Source organism: Hippocampus bargibanti, linkage group LG05, assembly GCF_051943395.1.
Source record: "Hippocampus bargibanti isolate YZ-2025 linkage group LG05, ASM5194339v1, whole genome shotgun sequence".
Lineage (NCBI taxonomy): Eukaryota > Metazoa > Chordata > Actinopteri > Syngnathiformes > Syngnathidae > Hippocampus > Hippocampus bargibanti.
In genome coordinates this window covers 8,120,164-8,143,987 of record NC_142738.1, presented here as the reverse complement: position 1 = coordinate 8,143,987, position 23,824 = coordinate 8,120,164, and the positions used below count along the sequence as shown (strand labels likewise).

General features: G+C 39.6%; 2 protein-coding genes across 3 annotated transcripts in view; one reads left to right on the top strand and one right to left on the bottom strand.

The window, feature by feature from the left end:
- Positions 1-661: 661 nt before the first annotated feature.
- Positions 662-2,804, bottom strand: c2cd4a (C2 calcium dependent domain containing 4A). The gene is made up of 2 exons (XM_088996491.1): positions 2,685-2,804; positions 662-2,600 (listed from the first exon to the last, which is right to left on the bottom strand). The coding sequence occupies exon 2, from the start codon at positions 2,568-2,570 to the stop codon at positions 1,236-1,238; it is 1,335 nt and encodes a 444-aa protein (XP_088852617.1). The 5' UTR covers positions 2,571-2,600; positions 2,685-2,804; the 3' UTR covers positions 662-1,235.
- A 2,026-nt stretch (positions 2,805-4,830) lies between these two features.
- tln2b (talin 2b) overlaps positions 4,831-23,824 on the top strand; it is a 136,383-nt gene continuing 117,389 nt past the window's right edge. For both annotated transcript variants that reach the window (XM_088996139.1, XM_088996138.1), the window contains exon 1: positions 4,831-4,949. The gene's annotated coding sequence lies outside the window, so the exon portion shown is untranslated. The remainder of the gene's footprint in view (positions 4,950-23,824) is intronic.

The window sequence follows — 23,824 nt, the reverse complement described above, 5'->3', positions numbered from 1 at the left end:
TGTTTGAACAATGCGCGTATATTACACTGCGATACATGCAATTTCGCTGATTATAGCAATCTTGAATAACAACCAAGTGATTACAATTTCTTATGACATCCCAAATTTAAAATTAGATTCCATGTACAATGTTTTTTTTTTAATAGTAATGACCATCGTTAGTCCAATCTAGGATATTTTTTGTATGTGTTCTGTGTTGAGTCTAATTAAATTGTAACTATGTATTTGCTACTTTTCAGATTTGAGCTACTCAGCTTTTCTCACAGTAATTGGACATTACAACAGAACCTTGTTTGTTTACTGTGTTCTAAAATAAATGCATAAGCAATAAGGGAGCGTGGAGGGGGCCACCATATAAAGGTTTCTGCTTTCTCGTGATATTTTCAATGGGAGATAAAGGTCAGGTTGAAAACAACATGCTTAGAGAGAAACATGAGACCATTGTTTTTTCACACCTGGTGCGGCGGCCATTTTAACAACTCTAAACATGAAAGCGGGCATTTGGTTCTGATTGGAGACATTATTAACATTGTTAGTGTTGTTTTATTTTAATTAGCTCCTGATATTTAACTTCTGCAATGAAAACGCTAGCTAGCATTTATTATTTGCATTGTTTACATAATCAATTTTCAAGAAATGACACAGAATGGAATGTAAAGCAATTGTGAGTTCCCATAATTTATTCATTAGAAAACAAACAAAATATATTAATCTCAAGTAACGCCCCCCCCCAAAAAATGCAGAGAAACAATTTAATACCTTAACTCATTCACTGCCACACGATGTGCAAAAATGTGTCCGCTCTAGTGCCAAGGATTTTGTCATTGTCACTTAAATTCCAGGACCCACAAAATATTTTAGGATGACATAAACAGTCTATCTAGCGCAAGAAACTAGCGTAAGAGTTATTTCCTAAATTATATGTGTCCAGAGTTATATGAGCTTGAAATGAGGGTGGATGTCCAAAATGCAACGCAATACATACATATTGGTTTATATAGCGCTTTAACAACAGCCAAAGCTGGAACCAAGCGCTAACATGGAAAAAAGGGAAGTGCTGCCTCTTGTGGAAAGGAAAAAACATTGCCAAAGGCCATGGCCAGCCCTTTATCGCCACCCACACAAGAAAAAAACAAAACCCGAACAAATTCAGGGATGGCTCTCTACGTCATATTTTCAATTCCAGAATAAATTTGTGAATGGCAGTGAATGAGTTAATAACAAATGTGGATGACCTAATGGTTTAAAGTGATAAGGGTCCTAAGAGGCAAATCACAGCTACCCAGCAAATAGTCTCTTTTAAGGGTGGACATTTTGTTGACCACTTTGAAGCGAAGAGAACGGACACCGAGGTCTTCTTCTGAGATGCCATCGAAAAAGAAATCTTCATTGAAGATGGGATTGCGGCTCTTTCGTATAACAGTGCTGCGTTGCTTCTGAACTTTCCCTGGAGCCAGTGAAATGCTGACACTGCAGTTAATGATCTTGGAGTCGACGGACAGGGGGTAAAGGCCCTCGGCACTGATTAGTCGGACCCTCAGTCTTTGGTTGTCTGGGCAATACTCCCCTGAGAGTCTCAAGTTACCATCCTTCCCTATCGGCACCATTTTTTCTTTCATCACCCGTTCCCGATGCAGGGTCAAATCCACGGGGAAGATAGTCGGGGGTGCTAGGCTATAGCACCTGGGGAGGGCCTCACTTAACCCCTCCGATGCCCTCCTCATTACGTTGGGACTGTTGTCAGTCGAGCTACCTTCATCTGTAGACAGCGAATTATTCCTGGACACCATAGCCTTCCTTAGGTTCCGCGATAGCAGCAGTTCGTGGCTCAGTGCCTTGAAGAGAGACGACTTGGCAGGGCATCTGGTCAGAAGCGGCGAACTGAAGGGAGACGACTCCGTAGAGGACGTCGTGTCGCTGTCCAGAGCTCCCTGCCAGTTGAAATTGTGTCCTCTCGGGGAGAGTCGGGAGGACAGATTGTTGAGGCTGAACGAGGAGGGAGAGCATAAAGGGGGCGAGGTGATCTTGGAACAGGTGGCGGATCGGCTCCGGGGCAGGAGTAGAGGAGAGGATCCTGGATCGGAGTGGAAGAGAGATTCCTTCCTTCTGGTATGTGGGCTCTCCAGCAAGGTGCAAAACCCGTAGCAGGTCCGAGCTTTGGCCATATGGGGGAGGGACAAGGCAGCCTGGCTTTGAGGATCTGCGTTTGTCGTTTCCTCATCACTACAACCATCATAAGGGCTCTCGTCCACGCTCTCCACTTGGATAATGTGCGGGTTAAAGGCCTCCTGGTGCTCCACCTCAACGTTCTCACAGTGGCTTGCTTTGACAAGACGAACCGCTCGGCTGTGGTCTGTGTTTTTTAGCTCCTGCAGGGATGGGATGGTGGGCGGGATGCAGAACTCTGGGATGTTGTCAGGGGTGATGACATTGGGGAACAGGGACATTTTTTTCTGTTTGTCCGTTTTGTCCCCAAACATGATGTCGCCGATTTTGAAGTTGAATTCTGTTGATGGCATGGGTAGGGTGGAGCTTTCCAGTGAAACGCGGATCTTTTCCACTACCCACATAGATTTGCTGGTTCTTCAAAGTCACCACAACTGAAAGAATATAACTGTCAGCATAAGACATCTCCAGAAATAAATATGTCCAGCATCAAAAACTTGGTGGAAGTATTGCCTTACCTTGTATTATTATGATACAGACTCCCTTGGGCAAGTTTGGTCAAAAAGCTCCAGATAAAAGGTCAGTGAGAAATCTGAGAGTCTCTTTCAGACAGCAGACGGCGGGTTTGAACATCTGGGTCTGTTTGAGAGAGGCAGACAGGTTAAATCAAGCAAGAGACCAACAAATGTAAAACACACCCCCTGCACTCTCGCTGGATCCTCCCTCTGCCTTTAGCTCCCAGTTACCCAGGAAACATCCAAAAGCACAACAGAGCTACAAAATGTTACGATCGGACATTGTGGGTATCAGACCATGCCATGATGAATACCTATGATTGTTTATCACATAAATATGAAGTGATAAACGTCTGTGGAGTACAAACTGGCACTTGGCTGACCTTGTGATTTGAAAAGTCAATATTAACTTTGGAAGCACCTCGTGGGGAGTTTGGTTCATCTTTCAACAGCACTAATTAGATTCACGGGCAAGACAATATTCCAATGGATCGTCATATTCTATTTTTTGCTCAATTTTGGTTTGCTTTAAAATTATTTCTTTTCCTGGTGTAAATTATATGACTTGGGTCACAAAATATTGAGAAACTACTTTTGTACGGGAAAAATATGAGTTGTCTATGCTTGCCCTCTTGTGGTGAGACAGATAATGGTGTCTTAAAGGAACGACAATGAACTTTTGCAATTCGTAATTAATAATAATAATAATAATAATAATAATAATAATAATAATAATAATAATAATAATAATAATAAGACATTTTATTTATCAGTGCATTTTAACACTCTCAAGGACACTTTACAGTCACGGGATAAGAACATGTTTTTTTTCTGCGGGTGAGTAGCGGCAGCCATTCACGCCAGCGTTCATTCAACCCGGAAGTGACACACACTCACGCCACCAATGAATGTGTATACAGACAGACAGTGCTAATATGATACAAAAAAGCCTGAAACTAATTTGTATCGAACGAAAGGATATTTAAAAAGTATATTTTGTCCATTTCATGTGATAATTGCGCCAGCAGTTGTTCTCAGCAAAGACCACTCTTCAAGCAGATCAAGTTGTAAAGTGACCTGAGAGTTTTGAAAGGCGCTCATAAATTAAGTGTATTATGATTATTACGATTATGATTATGATGATGATGATTGTTATTATTATTGTTGTTGTTGTTATTATTATTGTTATTGTTATGTAAATGTCTCCACTGTGAGACTAATAAAGGCATTATTATTATTATTATTATTATTATTATTATTATTATTAATTAGGAATTATTATTATTAGCAAGACTGCATTAAAGCGTAGTATTAATTTATATCGGCGTCAAAATAATAAGAACATGGCAGGAAGACTACAATAAGTTAAATGACAACTCTAAAAGGGGAAGTCAATGCTCTTTACAAACGAACCGAAACAATTATTCTCTATAATTTTAACCAATCACGGCTCACGTCTTTCTGAAGATGAGCTGTGATTGGTTGTTACCTGACCAAAGAGTAACTTGGTTTTGTTAAAATAACCGCCTCCAGAGATGAATAAAAACGGGTGAATTTTACTCCTGAACTCATCTTCCACAAATGCAGAAAATCCATTTGAAATGTGATACAAATATGTTTTTTTTGTTTCTGTGCTCAAATTAAATGTTATTGACGCAGTGGGAAGGGGGGAATCGCTGTTACAATTCATGCGATGCTCCGGCAGGGGGGGTATGCAACCTTTTTTAGTGTGACACTGTCCACCCACTGCATGCTAAACTGAGAGCAAGGATGTTGTTTGACATACACAAACATCAGCTATATACGATTGGTTACCACGAATTAAATCTGTATACCACACGAGCGGAGTGCGTTTTAATTTTTCTACATTTTATATAAAAAAAAATGCTTATGTTCGTATAACACATTCTACTTCTTTGCATGGTGTCACGTTTTCTATGTGGATTACCACAGTTTTTGGCAGGTGCATTTTTCACACGGATATGTCCGGGTATGTGTGTATGCGTCACGTGACATAACTTGACAACATTTCCGTCGAATAAATCTGGCCGTGTGACCCATAATTCGTCTTTTTTTAAACGACACTCTTCCTCATCTCTGCATGTGTAGATAGACGAGGAGGGGCTTGAAGATGAGGAGCAGGCAGGCGTGTGTGTCCGTGTGTGAGTGAGTTAACGCGTGCGTGTTTGTGTATGCGTGTGTGATGTGATGTGTGTGTCGCCTCGCCGTGAGCTCGCTTGCTTCTAACGAGACTCGGAACGACAGCAGGTAGGACCTCGCCTTCACTCTATTCCTTGAAAGGTTCGGGGAGTCCGGTGCTTTTTGTCCAGTAACATTTGGACTGGAAACATGTCATCTTCCTCTTCGCTTGCGTACGACCTCTCCACCGTGCTTAGCGGGATTTGAATGGCTCACTTCACCGCTTGTTCTCGCTCTGGGTCGAAAGATGAGAATCTCAAAGCCTCTCAAGTGGGGTTTCTTCGCCGAATTTAAAGAGTGACCGCTTTTGACAACGACTGCTTAGTTGAATATATGAGTGACCTACTTGTTTTCTCGTGGCATTTGCAAGTCAGTTCCTCGCGTTAGGTTGAGGCAAAACGGTGCTTTCAAGCCCCTCAGTTCAGCATCCTCGCTGCCCTGCACAAGAAATGTGTCATGGTTTACGAACTTGACCTGGATGTTGTGTGGATTGCAGCTGACATTTTGGGTAGTGTACGGCTCTGGTATTAGGTGTGTGGACTGATATGACCAGTGATGATTCTAGGTGTCTTGGGTCAAGTTAGAAAGGTGAACAGAACGTTTGCTTCACAGTTCCTAGAGGGGGGGGGGGGGGGGGGGTGCCAGCTACCTTCCAACGTGCATGTGAGATTCATTCATCCTATGCTTCAGGAATGTCAAGCTCATCTTTAGTGTCTTGGTACATTGTAGCTATGGCTTCTTTCAGATAGTTGTTGTGACAGTGAAACTATATAATTACCATATACAAAACAAATTAATAGTTTTTTTGTGACATCATGTTGAGCTAGTAGTTAGCATAACCACCTCACAGTTCTGAGGTTCAGGGGTTTGACTTTGCTGGGAAGAGTTTGTTAGTTTTCCAAAGACTTGTTTTTTTTTCCTGCCAAAAACTGTCCATTAATATTGGGCGAATATAAGACTCGAAATTGTCCAAAGATGTGATGTGAATAGTAAAGGTTGTTTATTTATGTGTGCCCTGTGATTGGCGACCAGTCCAGGGTATACTGTGTCTGTCAAGTGAAAATCAGTTTAAATATAGGCCTGAGCATGCCTGCACCTGGAATGAGGATAACCCACATCGAAAATTGACTTGTTGCAGCATCCAAAAATTAATAGCTTGTGTTTTATATATATATATGTGCTAGCTTGAATTTACTGTATTGTAACTCATTTACTGCCATTCAACAAATTTATTCGGGAATTGAAAATACAGGAGAGCGTCTAAGGTTTCTTACGCTGAATTGAATTTTTATGTAGTCCTAAAACTCAATATTTTGAGAGTCCTGGAATTCGAGTGACAATGACAAAAACCCTGGCAGTGGAATGGCCACATCTTTGCACATGTCAGGCAGTGAATGAGTTAAAATGAGGATTCATCATCAAAAAAATTGTGCAGTATCTCTGTGTCATGAAAACTGAAAACAATTTTGCAGCAGTCTACCAGAACCACAAAATAGCCAACCATTATTATTATTATTATTATTATTATTATTATTATTATTATTATTATTATTATTATTATTAATACATTTCATTTATAAGCGCCTTTCAAAACTCTCAAGCACACTTTACAGTCACACGAAAATAATACATGCGCCAACTCAACCCGGAAGTAACAAAGTAAAAAAAAAAAACAACTTAACAACAAATAATATGACAACACAGACAGCCATTCATTCTTCAGCACTTTCTGTACCCTGTTTGTGACATGAAGTATGAACTTTAGCTGCCACTTAAACTGATAGGGCAGGCCTAATTTGGCCCGAGGGCCTGAGTTCGAGGCATAATTTACACGTGTGAATATAGACACTCCCCGATTTACGAACATTCGAGTTACGAACAACATGCATAACTTTCCAGTTATGCATCTACATATCATTATAGAGCATATATTTTATTAAATGTTTAATTTTCAGTACAAACCAATACAGGTTACTTATACAAGCCTTAAACATACATTCCATACAAAATATAGTACTGAAGCAACTTACGAACAAATTCACCTTACGAACAACCGTTCGGAATGTATCTTGTTTGTAAATTGGGGCGCATCTGTACTCGTCTTCCCGATATGTACCCAGTGAATGCCCACCGGTCCTGGCTGTCACTTCATCTATCCACCCAAAATCAGCCAAGATAGATACATCCATCCATTTCCCGTACCGCTTATTCCTCATTAGGGTCGCGGGGAGGTGCTGGAGCCTATCTCAGCTGTCTTCGGGCACGAGGCGGGGTACACCCTGAATTGGTTGCCAAAGACACAAAGACGTACAACAGACACTCTCACACTCACACATAGGGACAATTTGGAGAGGTCAATCTGCCTGCCATGCATGTTTTGGGAGTGTGGGAGGAAACCGGAGTACCCGGAGAAAACCCACGCGGGCCCAGGGAGAACATGCAAACGCCGGACCAGGACGCGAACTGGCGACCTCCGCACTGTGAAGTTGGAGTGCTAACCACTCGACTACCGGGCCGCCCAGATAGATACATGTCACCAGCAATTCAAATGAGGCCAAGCAGTGTAGAATATAACCGGATGGAATAGAATTGTCGCTTAAAAAAATAAATTATTTGTATGATGGAGTCCCCCCCAAAAAAATCCCAAATATAATTTAGTCATTATAATTAGCACAGTTTTGCATTTAAAAACTCACGACTCGATACTTTAATTTAGTTGAAGGACAATGTTGCGCAGAGGGAGATTATCGCTTGCGCCTGGGAGAGGAGACTGTCTTCACATTAAAGCTTATCATAGCTGACGTTGGCATCCCATTATTTCAACTTACTGTCAAGTATATTCGATAAAGAGAAAGCAAAGTGTAGTTGTGGAATTTATTTTTGGAGACCTATGCTTTGGGATGTTTGGATTTGGAAAGCTACCACTGCATTCTCATTTTATGGAACTTATATGCGGGGCTGACTTGCCATGCCAACCTCCCTACTGGCTATACATCTTTCTGTCATGCCATTCATTTGGCTGCTGAAATATGTTCCCCCTACCATCCCCACCACCACTCCACCCTCTCTGCTGTGACATCATCTCCCTGATATCCAGGGTCAATTCAAGGATACTTGGACTGCTGGAGAGATAAAAAGTGAAATCTGGCACGTTTCCCCCAACCTTCAAGTGATGCAACCAAGGAAACTCACGCTGTCTCAGCAGGATGCAGACAGCTGTGATTCGTATAGCTTTAAGGCTCCGGATCTCGGGTGGGAGGGCCATTTGCAAAAAGGCTCTGCTTCTGTGATACCAATGAGTCTAGTGAATGGAAGCGACCACACCATGTAGGACTTCGACACATGTGGGAGCTCCACAATAATATGATTGCAAAACATATAAAAACATTCAACCTCGATTTGGACTATCCGTTGCTTAAAAAAGTGATTCTGTAACTTGATTAATTCATTCACTGTCAGACAATGTCAAAAAATATGTTCACTTCAGTGCCAGGGTTTTTGTCATTTTCACTGAAATTGCAAGACCTACAAATATTGAGTTTTAGGACTACATAAACATTCAATACAGTGTTAGAAACCTTAGACTCTCTTCTTTCATCATAAAAAAAGAGTTATTTCCTAAGTGCTTTATTGGCACCCCCCAATTTCCTAAGCGCTTTATTGGCACCCCCGCAAAAAAAAAAAAAATCCGAACAAATTCAGGAATGGCGCTCAGCATCACACGTTTCAATTCCTGAATACATTCGTGAATGGCAGCGAATGAGTTAATTAGTGAGCTAATGTGCCATTCATCTGTGATCATTATTTTGTTCGAACCTCTCCCAACAGATGTAACATTCGCTCTCACAACACAACGTGTAATGCACTAATATTTTGCTTTGTGTAGCCAACTACAGTGGGTAGCTGGCTATTAGAAACATCCCTCGGTATGAAGTCATTCAGTTCTTCGCCCCCAAACACTTCAAACATAAAAACCGCACCATCTTGTTATACTTAACGTCCATGTCAATCAAAACTAAGCATTGCCATCTTCATAAGGGGCAGATTTGTTTTTATGTTAACAGTTCTGGTAACGCATACCGGATTGTGCAGCTGTGTTAAATAAAATGGCTGGGTGAGGAGAACGACAGACTACTATTCATACATCTTTCTGACTGAAAAACGTAGACAATCCAGTGACTGAAGATACACGTCCATACGTGGAGAGACCAACATTTGCATTTACCTCTTATTTCGTGAATAGAAAAGCCAAAAATATTACAGAGATTGAACTCTGCTGGAAAGCCTTTTCTGAAGCCTATTTACTATAATTGAAATGAACGGCATTGTCAGTGGGATTAATGTATACCTGTCCCGACTATAAATAACAGATGTGCTTTGAGTGCATGCACGTATGTTTGCTTTTATGACAGAGCAAAGGCATACTATCCGTCCTACTAAATCAAATGTTATTGAAATCATAAAGCATGGAAAATCAGTCCTGCACCAAGCACAGGTGCGCCTGCAATGTTCAGTCAGTGAAGAGGTTTGGAAGCACGATGAAGCATTGAAAGAGCTTTGAATTTGTTTGCAATAATTACATAAGTACAGGTAACATCCAAGTTACGACTGGCGTTATTTACGACCACCCGTACTTACGACCACGACCGCCAGACCCTTTTAAAAAATATATATTTTTCTATTCTACACCTGGCACCACAACGCGCAAGCAGCCGGAGCACATACTACAATTTTAACCAGCCAACATGTCACACACTCGCACAGCAATCTAATGCGTGACTACACTCAATACAGTAGTTATCCAGTGCAGATACTGTCTAGGCAACATCTCCTGTAGTACTGTACACTGCTTTTTTCCTTCGGCATCTGCCTAAGTCCGAGCGTGTGTGTCAGGCGACCTCTTCTATATTTCTAATATGAAATATAAAATGATAAAAACGACACTAAAAGGTAAGTATAAATTGTATAAATGAACTATACAGTAAACAGTTTTATATACATTACAGGTACAGTTATACAGTAATAAAAAATCGATAATACGAAATATACAATGATAAAAATGACACGACAAGTTGTAAAATTTATAAATGAACTGTAAACAGTTTGGTATATAATAGTAGTCAACAGAAAAACATTGCAACAGATTGACATCGTGTAAACGTCACGTTGGCCATTTTGAATGTATTTTGACTTACGACCATTTGACTTGCGACCATTTTGTCAGAAAAGAACCCGGTCGCAACTCGGATGTTACCTGGAGTTGTTTGTGACTGTGGTCATCGCCACTCACATTCTCTTGGGTGTTGATTCACTTCATGTGCAGCATGTTGTTAGTGTTGTTAGCACGTAGCTTTCACAGTTAAGTGGTTCGCAGTGTGAATCTCAGCTCTGGCACTCCTATGTGGAGCGTCCCTTTCCTCATTCTGCTTGAGGGTTTTTTTTCTCAAGGTACTCCAGTTTATCCCAATTTCAAAAATCATACATGTTAGGTTGATTGAAACTTCTAAATTGCCCAGAGGTGGGTGATTGGCAATGTTAACCATATTTTCCCTGTAAACTGGCTACCAGCCAGCGCACCATCTTCCAAATTCAGCTGAAATAGACCTCAGCTCACCCGTGGACCAAATGAGAAGAGGTTTTCTCAAAAAATGGCTTTATCTAGTTTAGAGTTTTGCAGTCAATTCATTCCAAAAAATATGGAAACATTTTGTAATTACAATAATTCGGTCAGCCTGCAGGTTGACTGTTTAGCGAATGTAGAAATGTAGGTTTCGATTTTGCCTCCAACCTTCCCGTGTGGAATATACATGTTCTTTCTGTGCCTGCGTGGTTTTTTTCCGGGTACTCTGGTTTCCTGCCACTTTCTAAATCATGCAGGGTAGTTTGAATGGCCACTCCATATTGTCCCTCGGTGTGATTTGGAGCGTGAATGGTTGACATGTCCCGCGATTGGATGGCAACCATTTCAGAGTATAACCCGTCTATTGCCCGAACACCTGCTAGCATAAGCATGCCTGCGACCCTTGTGGGGATAAACTGGTGATAAAATGGATGGATGAATAGTTGGGTGGCGTAAAGCACAGGTGTCAAAGTCAAGGCCTGCGGGCCAAATCTGGCCCGCCATATAATTTTATTCGGCCCACGAAAGCATATCAAACTTGTGAAATTGCATGATGATATGCTAAAGTCCGACCCAAAATTTCAAATTGTCCCATATAAACCACATTAACAGTCATTATTGTTTAGTTTGAATTTGAAAACTAGTTATTCGTTAACTCATTCACTGCCATACGCTGTGCAAAAATGTGGGCACTGCAGTGCCAGGGTTTGTGTCGTTTCCACTGAAATTGACACTCAGAATATTGTATTTTAGGACTACTTAAACATTCAATGCAGCATTAAAAACTTAGACTCTCTTCTTTCTTAGTTAAGTTAATTCCTAAATTATATGGGTCTGGAGTTATCTGAGCTTAAAATGAGGGCTGATGTACAATACAATACAATATACAATATACATACATACATATTGATTTATATAGCGCTGAAGCTGTAACAAAGTACTAACATGGACAAAATGCAAATCCTGCCCTCTTGTGGAAGGGAAAAACATTGCCAGAGGTCTGACCAGTGCTTTATCGGCACCACCAGCAAAAAAAAAAAAAAAAAAAAAAAAACAAAACCTGATCAAATTCGGGAATGGCTGTGAATGTGTTAATTTGTTGTGTGCTCTGTATGGAATATGTGGAGGGGATTAAACATTCTAATGGCTTCCCCAAATTCATAATGGCCCCCGAGACGAAACCGTAACTACAATGTGGCCCGAGGCAAAAAAATGACTTTGACACCCATGGCGTACAGTTTATGTGATTAATTGCTGTGGGAAAAGGCAAGGTGACGTTATTCTGATCCATTCATTGGGAAGCTACATTCCTCTCAACTGTTGCTCTCTCACATTCCTGGTTGGAATTCTTCCGGATAGTCAGCTGTAGGGCGGGAAGTGTTTTTTTTTTTTTTTTTTTTACAGGAATCACTGGAGAATGTAATTGTTGAACCATATTTAATGCATGAGTGTGTAGGAGGTGGCAACTGAAACACAGCCCGTGCTGCGGAAGGTGACCCCGCCTTCTATGCGTACGGCTGAAATAGAGCTATCCTGTGGCGTTTTCTCACTGCTGCCTCTGTGATCACTTCAGGGCCTGGCACTCTTCCAGAGCTTTCTCCACACAACACCAGTTAGATGTATATACACGGGGCTTGCCACTCTCTCTTCTCCCTTTGCTCCATCAATCGGAATTCACGATTTCCTGTGTGTTTCCCGGCAGATGGATGTTGCAGCCAATCTGTGTGTGTGTGTTTGCGTGTGGCGGGGGCGGAGGGATTTATTGCACATGGGCCACTTAATTTTTTTATTAGCAACCTCTCCCTACTTAAAGTTTTAAATTGTGGCTGTAATTGAAAATGTCAGATTGTGCTAAAATTAAGCAGATTAGAATGGTATCATATTCAATTATTATATTAATTATGTATTTTTCAAAGACGTCTGTGTAAGCTCTCAGTCGTACAGGAGTGGTCCATCGATGAGAAGCTTTCTTCATTTTATATCCCTACTGTCCAGACGTGGCTGTGCCAGACTCTATGACAGGTCCCTGGTTGAGGGGAGCAGAGGACTATTCCCTGAGGCTGCACTGAATACTTCTATTGTCCTGACTGATTACTTCGATTGTCCTGACTGATTACTTCGATTGTCCTGCCTGATTATGGTGTATATTTCTGGCCTGATTGCCCCATTTGTTTTGGTATCACCTCATCAGCATAACTAAGCCTATGTTGCCTAAGAAGTCTGTTGTAAGTACGATCCAAATTAAACCTTACCCCACCATGGCGATTTAGTGAAGGATTTTGCTGTTTTATAAAAATAGCTTCTTTTACTCCCCCTTCAAATCATCTATTTTATTTTGCTAAGATTTTAACCTCATTGTCGTCAAATCAGAATCAGAATCATATTTATTGCCAAGTATGTAGAACACACAAGGAATTTGTTTCCGGTCGAACACGCTGCACTAGTATCATCATCAAAAAATTGCAAAGAGGCACTATACAGTTCAATTTGGGCTACTGTTCAAAGAGTTAATGGCTTGGGGGAAGAAGCTGTTTAAATGTCTGCTGGATTTGGTGCGCATGGATCGGTAGCGCCTGCCTGAGGGGAGTAGCTGAGTGATTGCTAGCTTTTAGGTGCATATGTACTGCAGATTGAGGCCCACTGTGATGTTGATAAAGTATTTTTTTGAGAATTGGTTTAGTCTCCCCAATGTATCACTCTTTACAATTTTCATTGATACAATGTATTGAATAAACTACATGACTTTGTTTTTTAAATATTTTTGAAACGTGAAAGAAAAGCAAAATAATCATTGTACTTTGTACAATGATACATACAACGTATGTATCATTGTACAAAATCTCACTTGTCCTGTTTGCCATTTGACTCAGCATGATTCAGACTTGATCTTTACCCCTTATACTTACTACTATTTTTGTTACTGCTTTATTTCCTGTATATGATAGCTGTCCATGTTAAGCGATTTGTTACAGCCTCAGTGCTATATAAATCATTATTTATTGATTGATTGATTTATTTGTTTAGTTATTTATTTGTATGGTTATTTTTTTATTTATTTGTCGGGTTTCTGGTTATTAATTAATTAATGTATTTATTTATCTGTTTTCATATTTATTTATTCATTTATTTGTGTATTTATTTATTTATCTAATTGTTTATCTAGTTATTTATCTGTCTGTTTTGTATTTATTAATTACAGTAAAGTCTCGTTATATCGATATCGGATATATCGATAGTCCCGGCTATATCGATACTATTTCTATGCACGCACGGAGAAAATTACATGCAAACAGTGTCGGATATATCGATAGTCCCGGTTATATCGATATTTTTTCGGACTCCCTTGAATATCGATATAACGAGACTTTACTGTACTTTATTCATCTATTTTCTTATTTGTTTATTTATTTATGTATTTGTTTGTTTGTTTGAGTGTGTGTTTGTTTGTTGCTGTTACAAAGCATGCTTCTCTACAGGGACAACAATCCGCCATCTTTTCATATTCAACAATAAAATCTGAAAGAAAAAAACCCAGCTCCCTGAATAATTTGTCAACAATTTCTCATATTTACATTTACATACATCGTCCAGAAAGAATGCTGAAGTGTTAGCATTGCATTAGCAAGAAGTAGGTCAGTAGATGCAAGCATGATGTCGTTCAGGTCAGCAGCACTTGCCTAGCCTATGGCACTTCTCATTAGCAGGTCAGATGGTACGCCAGTGTGAGTACCAGACGACAGGTTTTCTATTGCGCCGTCCTGGACTGCAGCCGTGGGCCCAAAGTAGGTTAGCAGCCTGCATATTACTGAGGGTTCCCCTAGCGCCAGATGTCGGCTAAGATAAATAGCAATCTCCTTTTTTTATGCTATGATGCTCCAAGCTATAAATCTTTGCATAAATATTTGTGCTCTTGATTAAGCGGTACGATAACTTTATTAAGTTCATTACGTAGTTGACTACAATTTAGCAAAGGGATTTGATACATGATGGTTTCTGATATGAGCTTGTGTACTTTTTAATTTGAACATGTCCCCGAAGGATGATGGTTACATGGTAGCGTATCGATTTGTCATGAATAATTTGATGTATGAAAAAAAAATGAGAAAATTGCATTTGATGTCTTAGATTTGTTGAACAAGGTTCATTGATGATGTGTTATACCCAAGACCAACGACACATGTATGCACCTTCACTTTGAAGCCAAGTGATTGTCAGCATTACATATCATATGATGTCTTCCCGAAGATCATGTGAAAGCCTCAGTAGGAGGGAGCCTGTGCGATGTGACAGAACCAACATTTCTTTTGTCTCAGATATCTTTGCATCCTCTACATGGAATGATTACGAATCAGTTGTGTCAGTTACACATGGGGATGTAATGTATGCGTTTCCGTTCAAGTCAATACTTTCTCATTGTGCTGTTCTCTTCCAAATGAAACAGCCATAGCGGGTCTTGTTAGTCACACAATCCATTGAACATTTAATCACTTGGTGGTTTTTTTTCCTTTTCAAAAAAAATGTGAATAATGTCCGTACTTGTGCTCAAAAGCTTCTATGCTTCTAGGTTACTCTCTAAAGTAGACAGAAGCTAATGTCCAATTATTTCTGAATAAAGAAATGTAATTCCAGATATCAGTATTTCTGTCTCGAAAGTATTTTCGGACAAAGGCTTTTATGGGGTTTGCCTCTTTCATTAGCATGCCAAATGCTTCGCCGACTTCATGGCGTCTCTGAGGAATTCCCTCAAGTGTCACAGGTTGGTGACAAGGGCAGCTGTGATCAATAATTATTGATCCGCATTCGTGATACGTCACTGCCAAATATAGATGACTATGAGGGCTGTGCTCGCACAGAAAACCACTTGAAAAAAATATATCGTTATTTATTTATTTATATCCAATGTATTTATTTATGTATTCATTTTTTATTTATATTTTTATTTATGTGGTTGTTTCTCTGTTTATTTTTCATTTATTTGTTTATTTTATTTCTGTACTTCTCAAATTATGTATTTATGTTTTATCCATCCATTTACTTATGTAATTATCACATTATTTAAGTATTTAGCAAACCATTTATGTATTTATTCATTTATTCAATTATCCATCCATTTATTTATGTATTTATCGATTTATTTATTTATCCAAACATTTATTTATGTAGTTATCGAATTATGTATATTTTTATTTATGTGGTTGTTTATCTGTTTAATTATTCATTTATTTGTTTATTTATTTATTTTATGTATTTATTTATTTACTTATTTATATAGTTATCAAGTTGTTTATTTATTTATCCATCCATTTACTTATGTATTTATTTATTTATTTATCCATTTATGTAATTTTTTTCAAAGTATTTATTCATCCAACCATTCATTTACGTAGTTATCAATTTATTTATTTATTTATTTATTTATTTATTTGGCAATACATGCATTTAGCAATACGTATATTTCTTTATCTATCCATCCATTTATTTATAATGGCTTCGTCAGCGAACTGACGAAGCCTCTTGGATAGGAGGCGAACTAACGAAGCCTCTTGGATAGGAGGCGAAACGTCCGAAACCTTCAAAATTGTACAGATGACGGCTGAAGAAACCTTCTCATCGATGGACCACTCCTGTACGACTGAGAGTTTACACAGACGTATAGCCAGAAAAATGTTTAGCCCGACAGTATTTGGGTGAAATGTGATATTTTAACAATACATTTAATGCACCTTCCGCTTGCCTTGTTCTGGTTTTGTTCCAACCGTCCCCACCTCTCCAAGTCAAGGCTCTCAGCATGATACCTGAACGAAGCCATGAGCTGCCTTCCAGGAGTATAAAATTGTGGTATACGTACCTCAGAATCAGAATCAGAATCATCTTATGGAACCAGGCAATGTATAAAAAGGTTTGCCAGTACATTCTGGCGCACTGTTATCATTCCCATTCTTCATTTTGGCCGCATGTCATCTCAATTTGTATTTGATATTTTACAGGAAGGCTTGAACTGACATTTTCTTCAGCTCAGAAAACATTTTTTTTTTCTTGAATGCTATATGACTACTCTTAATCTCTGCTGACCGCGAAGATCTCCGGTGTTGTTTGACTTGTGGCTTACAGAAATGTCGCGGGCGTTCAAAGGCGACACACCTGATGCCAGCAGCGCTGTAATTATGTCTCGACACTCGGTTGCTACCGACTATCTAGCATGATGAAGGTCGGTTGGTTCATTACGTGCTGGCGTTTTTAATGTTTCTGAGCGTGGAACGAATTAGGGCATTTAAATTGAAAACGCGTCTCTGCTTACAAAATGATCTAGTTTAGAAATTTATTTTAAATCCAATTAATTTCATAAGTAGCGGTACCATTGTATTCCGTCTTCAATTCCTCTACAATGCCCTTTAATGATCTCTACAGTCTATTAAGTCACTACTACAGAGTAGATTTGAGGGTTAACATGCTGCTTTTTATTGAAGACGCAAAGGTCAGTTGCGGTTTGAGAGAGATTTATATAGGGGGTACAGGGGGAGGGGTAAATGAAACCCAATGGTATTGTCATTGAATGGCACAGTCTGGAACGTCTTGGGGAAAAAATGACAGCCTTATATTTTGACGTCAAAGTCAATCCAGGGTCTGTTTGGCTTCTCACGTGACAGCAGGTAGAGGTTTCATGAGCATCACTGGAATCCCTGCTGGGATGTCACAGTCTGCGAAGCGCTGCTGACTGAGAGAACGAACGCTCTGTAGTGTCGCCGATAACTGCGGACTGCGTTTTCACTTTCTCACCCAAATGATTCATTTTTTCGTTGGTGTCCTACAGAATGTGCTAATATGGTGATTGTATTCCTTTAGCCTTGTATATGAAGCTCATCAGTCGTGACTTGACCTTGTTCAGGGTAAAGTGACTACTTACCCTGAGTCGATCAGTATTTTGAGTTCCATTTATTACTGTGGTTTGACTATTTATGTTGTCAATATTATATAAATAAAAAGTCAATATTCTGTGGGTCCGTGGAATTCAAGTGACAATGACAAAAACCCTGGCATTGGAGCGGACACATTTTTGCACATGTCTGGCAGCGAATGAGTTATTGAAACTGCACTTTTACATATATAAAAAATCCTGATTCTTGCTGAATATTTCTGTCAGAAACTACGGCAGTATCAATTAAAAGTTTCAGGGCTTTCTCATTTTCATGGGATTCTCCTTTTTTATTTCCTGTACCGCAATTGCAAAAAGCTGTCAAGCCGTTTATATATTTTGCACTATTCTCTTACCCCGGTGTGGAATAAACATGATACGATCCGCCAGATCTTTCGACACTAACTGCCAGTGACCAAATACGAGAGGATTTCTGCCTTCCACTGTGGCTTGTTCGCATACAAGCTACCATCTGTTAATCTTCCAACATGAATCTGACCTTGTAAATGAGGTGACCTTCTCTTCCGATATCATGTCCCGTCTCATGGTTGAGCGCAGCATCCGTTTTAAGCGCTTACCGGAGTAAAAAAGGTCACATGGTTTCATTGAACAAATATAGATGTCTGTTTTTGTTTGTTTGTTTGTTTGTTTTTTTTGTTTTTTTTTTTTGGACAGGTGTGACTGAAATCATATCGTGGAGTTTTATCCTGTCACGGTTTGTGTAAGCTAACAGTCGTACAGGAGTGGTCCATCGATGAAAATGTTTCTTCAGGTGTCATCTGTACTTCATTGAAGGCGTCTGACGTTTCGCTCCCCATCTGAAAAGCTTTGTCAATGAACTAAAATTTTTGCTGGTAGCTCTGGCCCTTTATACTCTCTCTCTCTCTCTCTCTCTCTCTCTCTCTCTCTCTCTCTGTCTCTCTCTCTCTCTCTCTCTCTCTCTCTCTCTCTCTCTCTCTCTCTCTCTCTCTCTCTCTCTCTCTCTCTCTCTCTCTCTCTCTCTCTCTCTCTGTATATATATATATATGACAAAAACAAACCAACCAAATAATTGGTAGTAATAATTGGCCGGCGCTACCAGCAAAAAAATGTTCGCTGACGAAGCTTCTCGTATGAGGAGCAAAAACGTCCAACACCTTCAAAGAAGTACAGATGACAGATTAAGAAACCTTTTCATCATCTTGTCACAATTGCTTTTTATTCTGTAGCTGAACAAGAGGTAAACGTTTTTGTTTGATTATCTCAGAAGCATGCTAGACCCCGGAAGTCAAGCAGATGGTTGGACAATCTCTGCCCCTTCGGCGGTACTTCTTGCATGCTTATCCGAATGTATTAATTTAGAGTCTAAAAAGATGACTCTGCCATGGATCTGATTTTTTAAATGCATTTTTTAATGCATATAATTGCTCTCCACCAGCCAGTCCAGTTTAAGGTAGATGGTAACACATTGCAGAAAAGATGCGTAAGATTACAGAGTGTACACCAAAAATAGACATCATTGTTTCCCTACCGTCCATTATGTGCTCTGATTTTTCCCCTCGGCTATTCTTTGGTGAGTGAAATCGGTGCTGCTGAGAAACATATGTGGAACAGTAAAAAAAGACTGGAAAAAAACTGTATTTGAGGCAAGCAGTCGGGAAATGTACAGTCCACTAGGTTGGAGTATTTCATCTTGATCTGTGGGATGTTTGCTGGATGTCAGCGAGACATCAACACAAAGTGCCCCGTTGTTCTTATGATCCATCACCCTTTTCAACGGCACAAAACAAGAGAGGAACAGGATTCTGTGGAAGATGATATATTAGGCTGTAGGAGCCATAAACAGATCGTCTATCTGCAGTCATTGCATGTGTATACTCTATGGACACAAGTATTGGGACACAAAGGGATTTACTCTCGCTAGTTAGCGACCCAGTGAATCAGTTGCTAGCACGTCAACCTCACAGTGGGGAGGTCCAAGGTTTGATTTTGGGGATGCAACCTTCCCATGTGGAGTTTTGGATTGAATTGGATTGGATTTGCCTTTATTAGTCTCACAGTGGAGACATTTGTTCTTCTGCTCTGGCCTGTGTGGGTTTTTTTTACAGATGTTCCAGTTTCCTCCTATATTCCCAAAAGGAGTGGCAGGCTGATCAAACACTGTAAACCACAGGTGTCAAAGTCAAGGCCCGGGGGCCAAATCTGGCCCACCACATAATTGTATCCGGCCCACAAAAGGAAATCAAGCTTGTCAAGTACCATGTTGCTTGCTAAAGTCCAAACCAAAATTTCTAATTGATTCATGTAAACCATGAAAACAGTCATTATTTTTAACTTCAAATTTGAAAACTAGTTATTCATTAACTCATTCACTGGCATTCACAAATTTATTTGGGAATTGAAACTATGACCTCGAACTCCATTCTCGAATTTGTTCGAATTTTGCTTTTTCATGGTTGGATGCCGATAAAGCGCTGGCCATGGCCTCTGACAATGTTTTTTTACTTTTCCACAAGAAGGCAGCATTTCCCTTTTTTTCCATGTTAGCACTTTGTTCCAGCTTCAGCTGTTGTTAAAGCGATATATAAACCAATATGTATGTATTGCATTGTATTTTGGACAGCCACCCTCATTTCAAGCTCATATAACTCCAGAACTTTGGAAGGAACTTGTTTTTTCTGATGAAACAAGAGTGTCTAATGTTTCCGATGCTGTATTGAATGTTTATGTAGTACTAAAACTCAATAGTCTATGGGTCCTGGAATTCAAGTGACAATGACAAAAACCCTGGCACTGGAGTGAACACATTTTTGCATGTCTGGCAGTGAATGAGTTTGACACCCCTGCTCGAAACTGTCCCAAGGTGTGAGTGTGAGCGTTGATGGTTGTGTATCTCTGTGTGCCCTGCGATTGGCTGGCAACTGGTTCAGGGTGTTCCCCATCTACTTCCCAGAGATGGCTTGGAGAGACTCCAGCATCCCCGGCGACCCTTGTCAGAATAAAGTAGGTCAGAAAATGGATGGATGGGTGCAGTTGGTGAGGTGAGGAAGGTGGTGTTATTTTTGTGGTTATGTTGACTCTATTTATGGACTACTTTCACCGGGTGTTAATCAAAGCGTTAATCAAAGTAATCACTGATTTATTATTTTTTTTCGGGGTCAAATGCTAAGCTATTGACCCCTGAACCATGTCGGCTGATTTTTTAAATATTTTTTTTATATATTTATTCAATTATTTATTTATTTTCATTTTTAAGCCTGTCCACTTGATGCAGAGAGCCGCCCCACCCCAAGTCTGGTTCTTCTCAAATGTGTCTTTTGTTTCCAAATGGGGAGTTTTTCTTCCTACTCCTGCCAAGCACGTTCTCATGAGGAATTTTTTGTGTCTTTAAACCGCTGCTCAGCACTGCATTTTAAATCCATTATGCTTCATATACATGTGCATATATATTTCTCTCTGTCAAGGTTATTTCGTTTTCTTCTGCTCAAAGTGATGCGGCTTCAGAACATTGAACATAAAGTACTCTCCACCGTTGCAGGGTCTGTCACATCCTGACAGCTGTTTACTGCTCCTTGGCTTTGTCCGAGGTCAGATGTCTTTAAAAACAGCCCTTCGCTTTCAGTTTGAAAGTGGCTGATTTACATTTCCACCGACGTAATGCGTTGTGTTTATTTCTGACTGGGTTTGTGATCCGGTATCAAATGCTTTGCTGTCACATTAGGGATGAATGGCATTATTATTGGATGACTCGCATAATTTGTGGCATGTATGAGCTCAGATAAGGGCTGATATGGAGAAGCATATTCATTACTGTTTATTTCTTGGTGCCGAGCCATTGTCATGATAAATGGAGTGTATCTCAAGAGGGGGGAGTGCATTGCAAAGGTAAGCTTGGGAAGTGAAACGGATGCCTCATCTGCTGAAAAATAAAACATTTTGATTGAGTGAATCAGATACCTTTGAGAGCAAAGTGCTGCAAAAGCAAAAAAAAAAGACAAATCCAGCACATTTATTTTCGGAGCACAATCCAGCAGTATCCGTCTCCTCTCCCTTGATGGTACCTTGCATTGATGTGCGAGGCACACAAGCAGCCCACCAGGTGCATTTGGGGGAGCGGAGCGGAGGGAGTGGATGTGCCTATTGCAGTAATTTTTTATCATGTGTCACACTGCATATTTATATCTTTTGATTCCGTGCCAGGGTTTTTGTCATTGTCACTCGAATTCCAGGATCCACAGAATATTGACTTATTATTATTATTATTATTAGTATTATTATTGTTGTTATTATTATTCACTGCCGCATATGAAACCTGAGACTCTCATCTTTCATCAGAAAAAAATTCCTAAATTATATGGGTCTGAAGTAAATCCAACTTTTCTATTTTGGGTTCCGGTTATGTTGTTTCTTCTTTTTGCAACATGCGAACATTCATGACAGACAACAATGCATGCTAAAGGCACTAAAGATGGCATACCAACACACACATTGCCTTTTAAATTGAACATTATAAAACTGAATGAATGAATGAATGAACAACGGCCTTTTGCTATGTGACATGCAGAACGGAAATTGTAATTTGGGGGCTGTAATAATAATAATAATAATAATAATAATAATAATACATTTAACTTATAAGCGACTTTTACTCTCACAGTCACTTTACAGATATGTTTTTCTGTCGGTGAGCAGCGCCAGCCACACGCGCCAGCATTCATTCAACCCGTAATAACTAAAATACAGTAGATAGAACGCTAGCTAGCTAGCTAGTAGATTGCGAATAGGTAGCTAGTTGGCATAGTTAGCGAGCTAGCTAGCGCGTTAATTGTTCTTTGTAATTGCACCAGTTAACCTCTGGGATTAAAGGAGTTGTAATAAAGACAAGCGGGTCAGAAGAAAATTTCTCCTGGTCCAATTTTAGGGAATCCACCCAAAATCAGGTATGACTGAGAGCTTACACAGGTATGAAAAATAGTTGAATTCTATATCTCCATACATGAGTGTTACATAGTGTTCAGTCTTGGCACGTACTCAGCAATTATCTTCAAACTTTTCTATTGCGTTCAGAAACAATTCTCAGAAGTCATATGATGGGGTCTTTGGCCGTCATCCTACAGATATTTTCTGGGATCCTCCCAGAAGAGTGGAAGCTATTATGGCCGTAAAGGGAATGACATTTCATTCGTTTTCACTTCCTTTATGTTTAATGTCCAGATGTCCTCGTATAGAATACATTACATTCCACGAATGGTCAAATAACAAGCTGGCCTTCGCATGCTGTATAAGTTTTGTGACTTATTCATGTTGTTGCAAATGTGACCATGAACGGTTCCAACAAAAGATCGCAATGCAGTGTAACAAAAGACAAGAAAGTAACGCGGTTATTATTGGGACCTATTTAGGTTTTGTTCATATTGGCCTGCATTTTTAGGGTACTGTGTTGGGTACCTGTATCAAGGGTGACCATAAAAAAATTTAGCCTCCCTACACACAGTCCTTATCCGCCCACCGTTGCTGGCTTTTAAATTCCCTCAAATGATCTTTTTTGCGGACGTGTCTATCGCTAAATGAAACCAAAAACAATTTAGGCTAGCAACTAATGCGCCAATACAAGGCCTACACAACCTGCATCTCTCTACGATATAGATATTGTCTGCTCTCTCTGGACATGAACCATGTAGGACTAATAGAATTTCACATCTGCCTCCCATCCCTAGAGAGTGGAGAACTGATCGTTTAAAATCATGGTTTTTCGGCAAGAACAAGAGAGAGGCAGATATGTCGACGCGTCACTTGTAGCCAACCCAGTTACAGTACAGTACAGTACAGTTAGTTGACTTTGAAATGCGCCGACCCAGTTGTCCTTTTAAATCATTTACTGCCAGACGTGCAAAAATGTGTCCAGTCCAGTGCCAGGGTTTTTGGATTTTTGTCATTGTCACTTGAAGGACCCAAATAATATTGAGTTTTAGGACTACATAAACAGTTAACACAGCGTAAGAAACTTTAGACTCTTTTCTTTCATCAGAAAAATAGTTAATTCCTAAATTATATGGAGTTATATGATCTTGAAATGAGGGTGAATGTCCAAAATACAATGCAATATAGACTTATTGGTTTATATAGCACTTTAATAACAGCCGAAGGGAAAAACACTGCCAGAGGCCATGGCCAGCGCTGTATTGGCATCCAAACAAGAAAAAACAAACCCAAACAAATTCCTAAATTGCACTCTTCATCATATTTTCAATTCCCGAATACATTTGTGAATGGCAGTGAATGAGTTAATTTAATGTAATTAAAATTTAATGAATAAAATACTTATCTAACTAATAAACGTTATTAATATTAGTAAAATGTATGTAATTTAATTAATATAAAATGTTTAATTTGATTAATAAAATATAATAAAATGTTATGTAATTAATAACA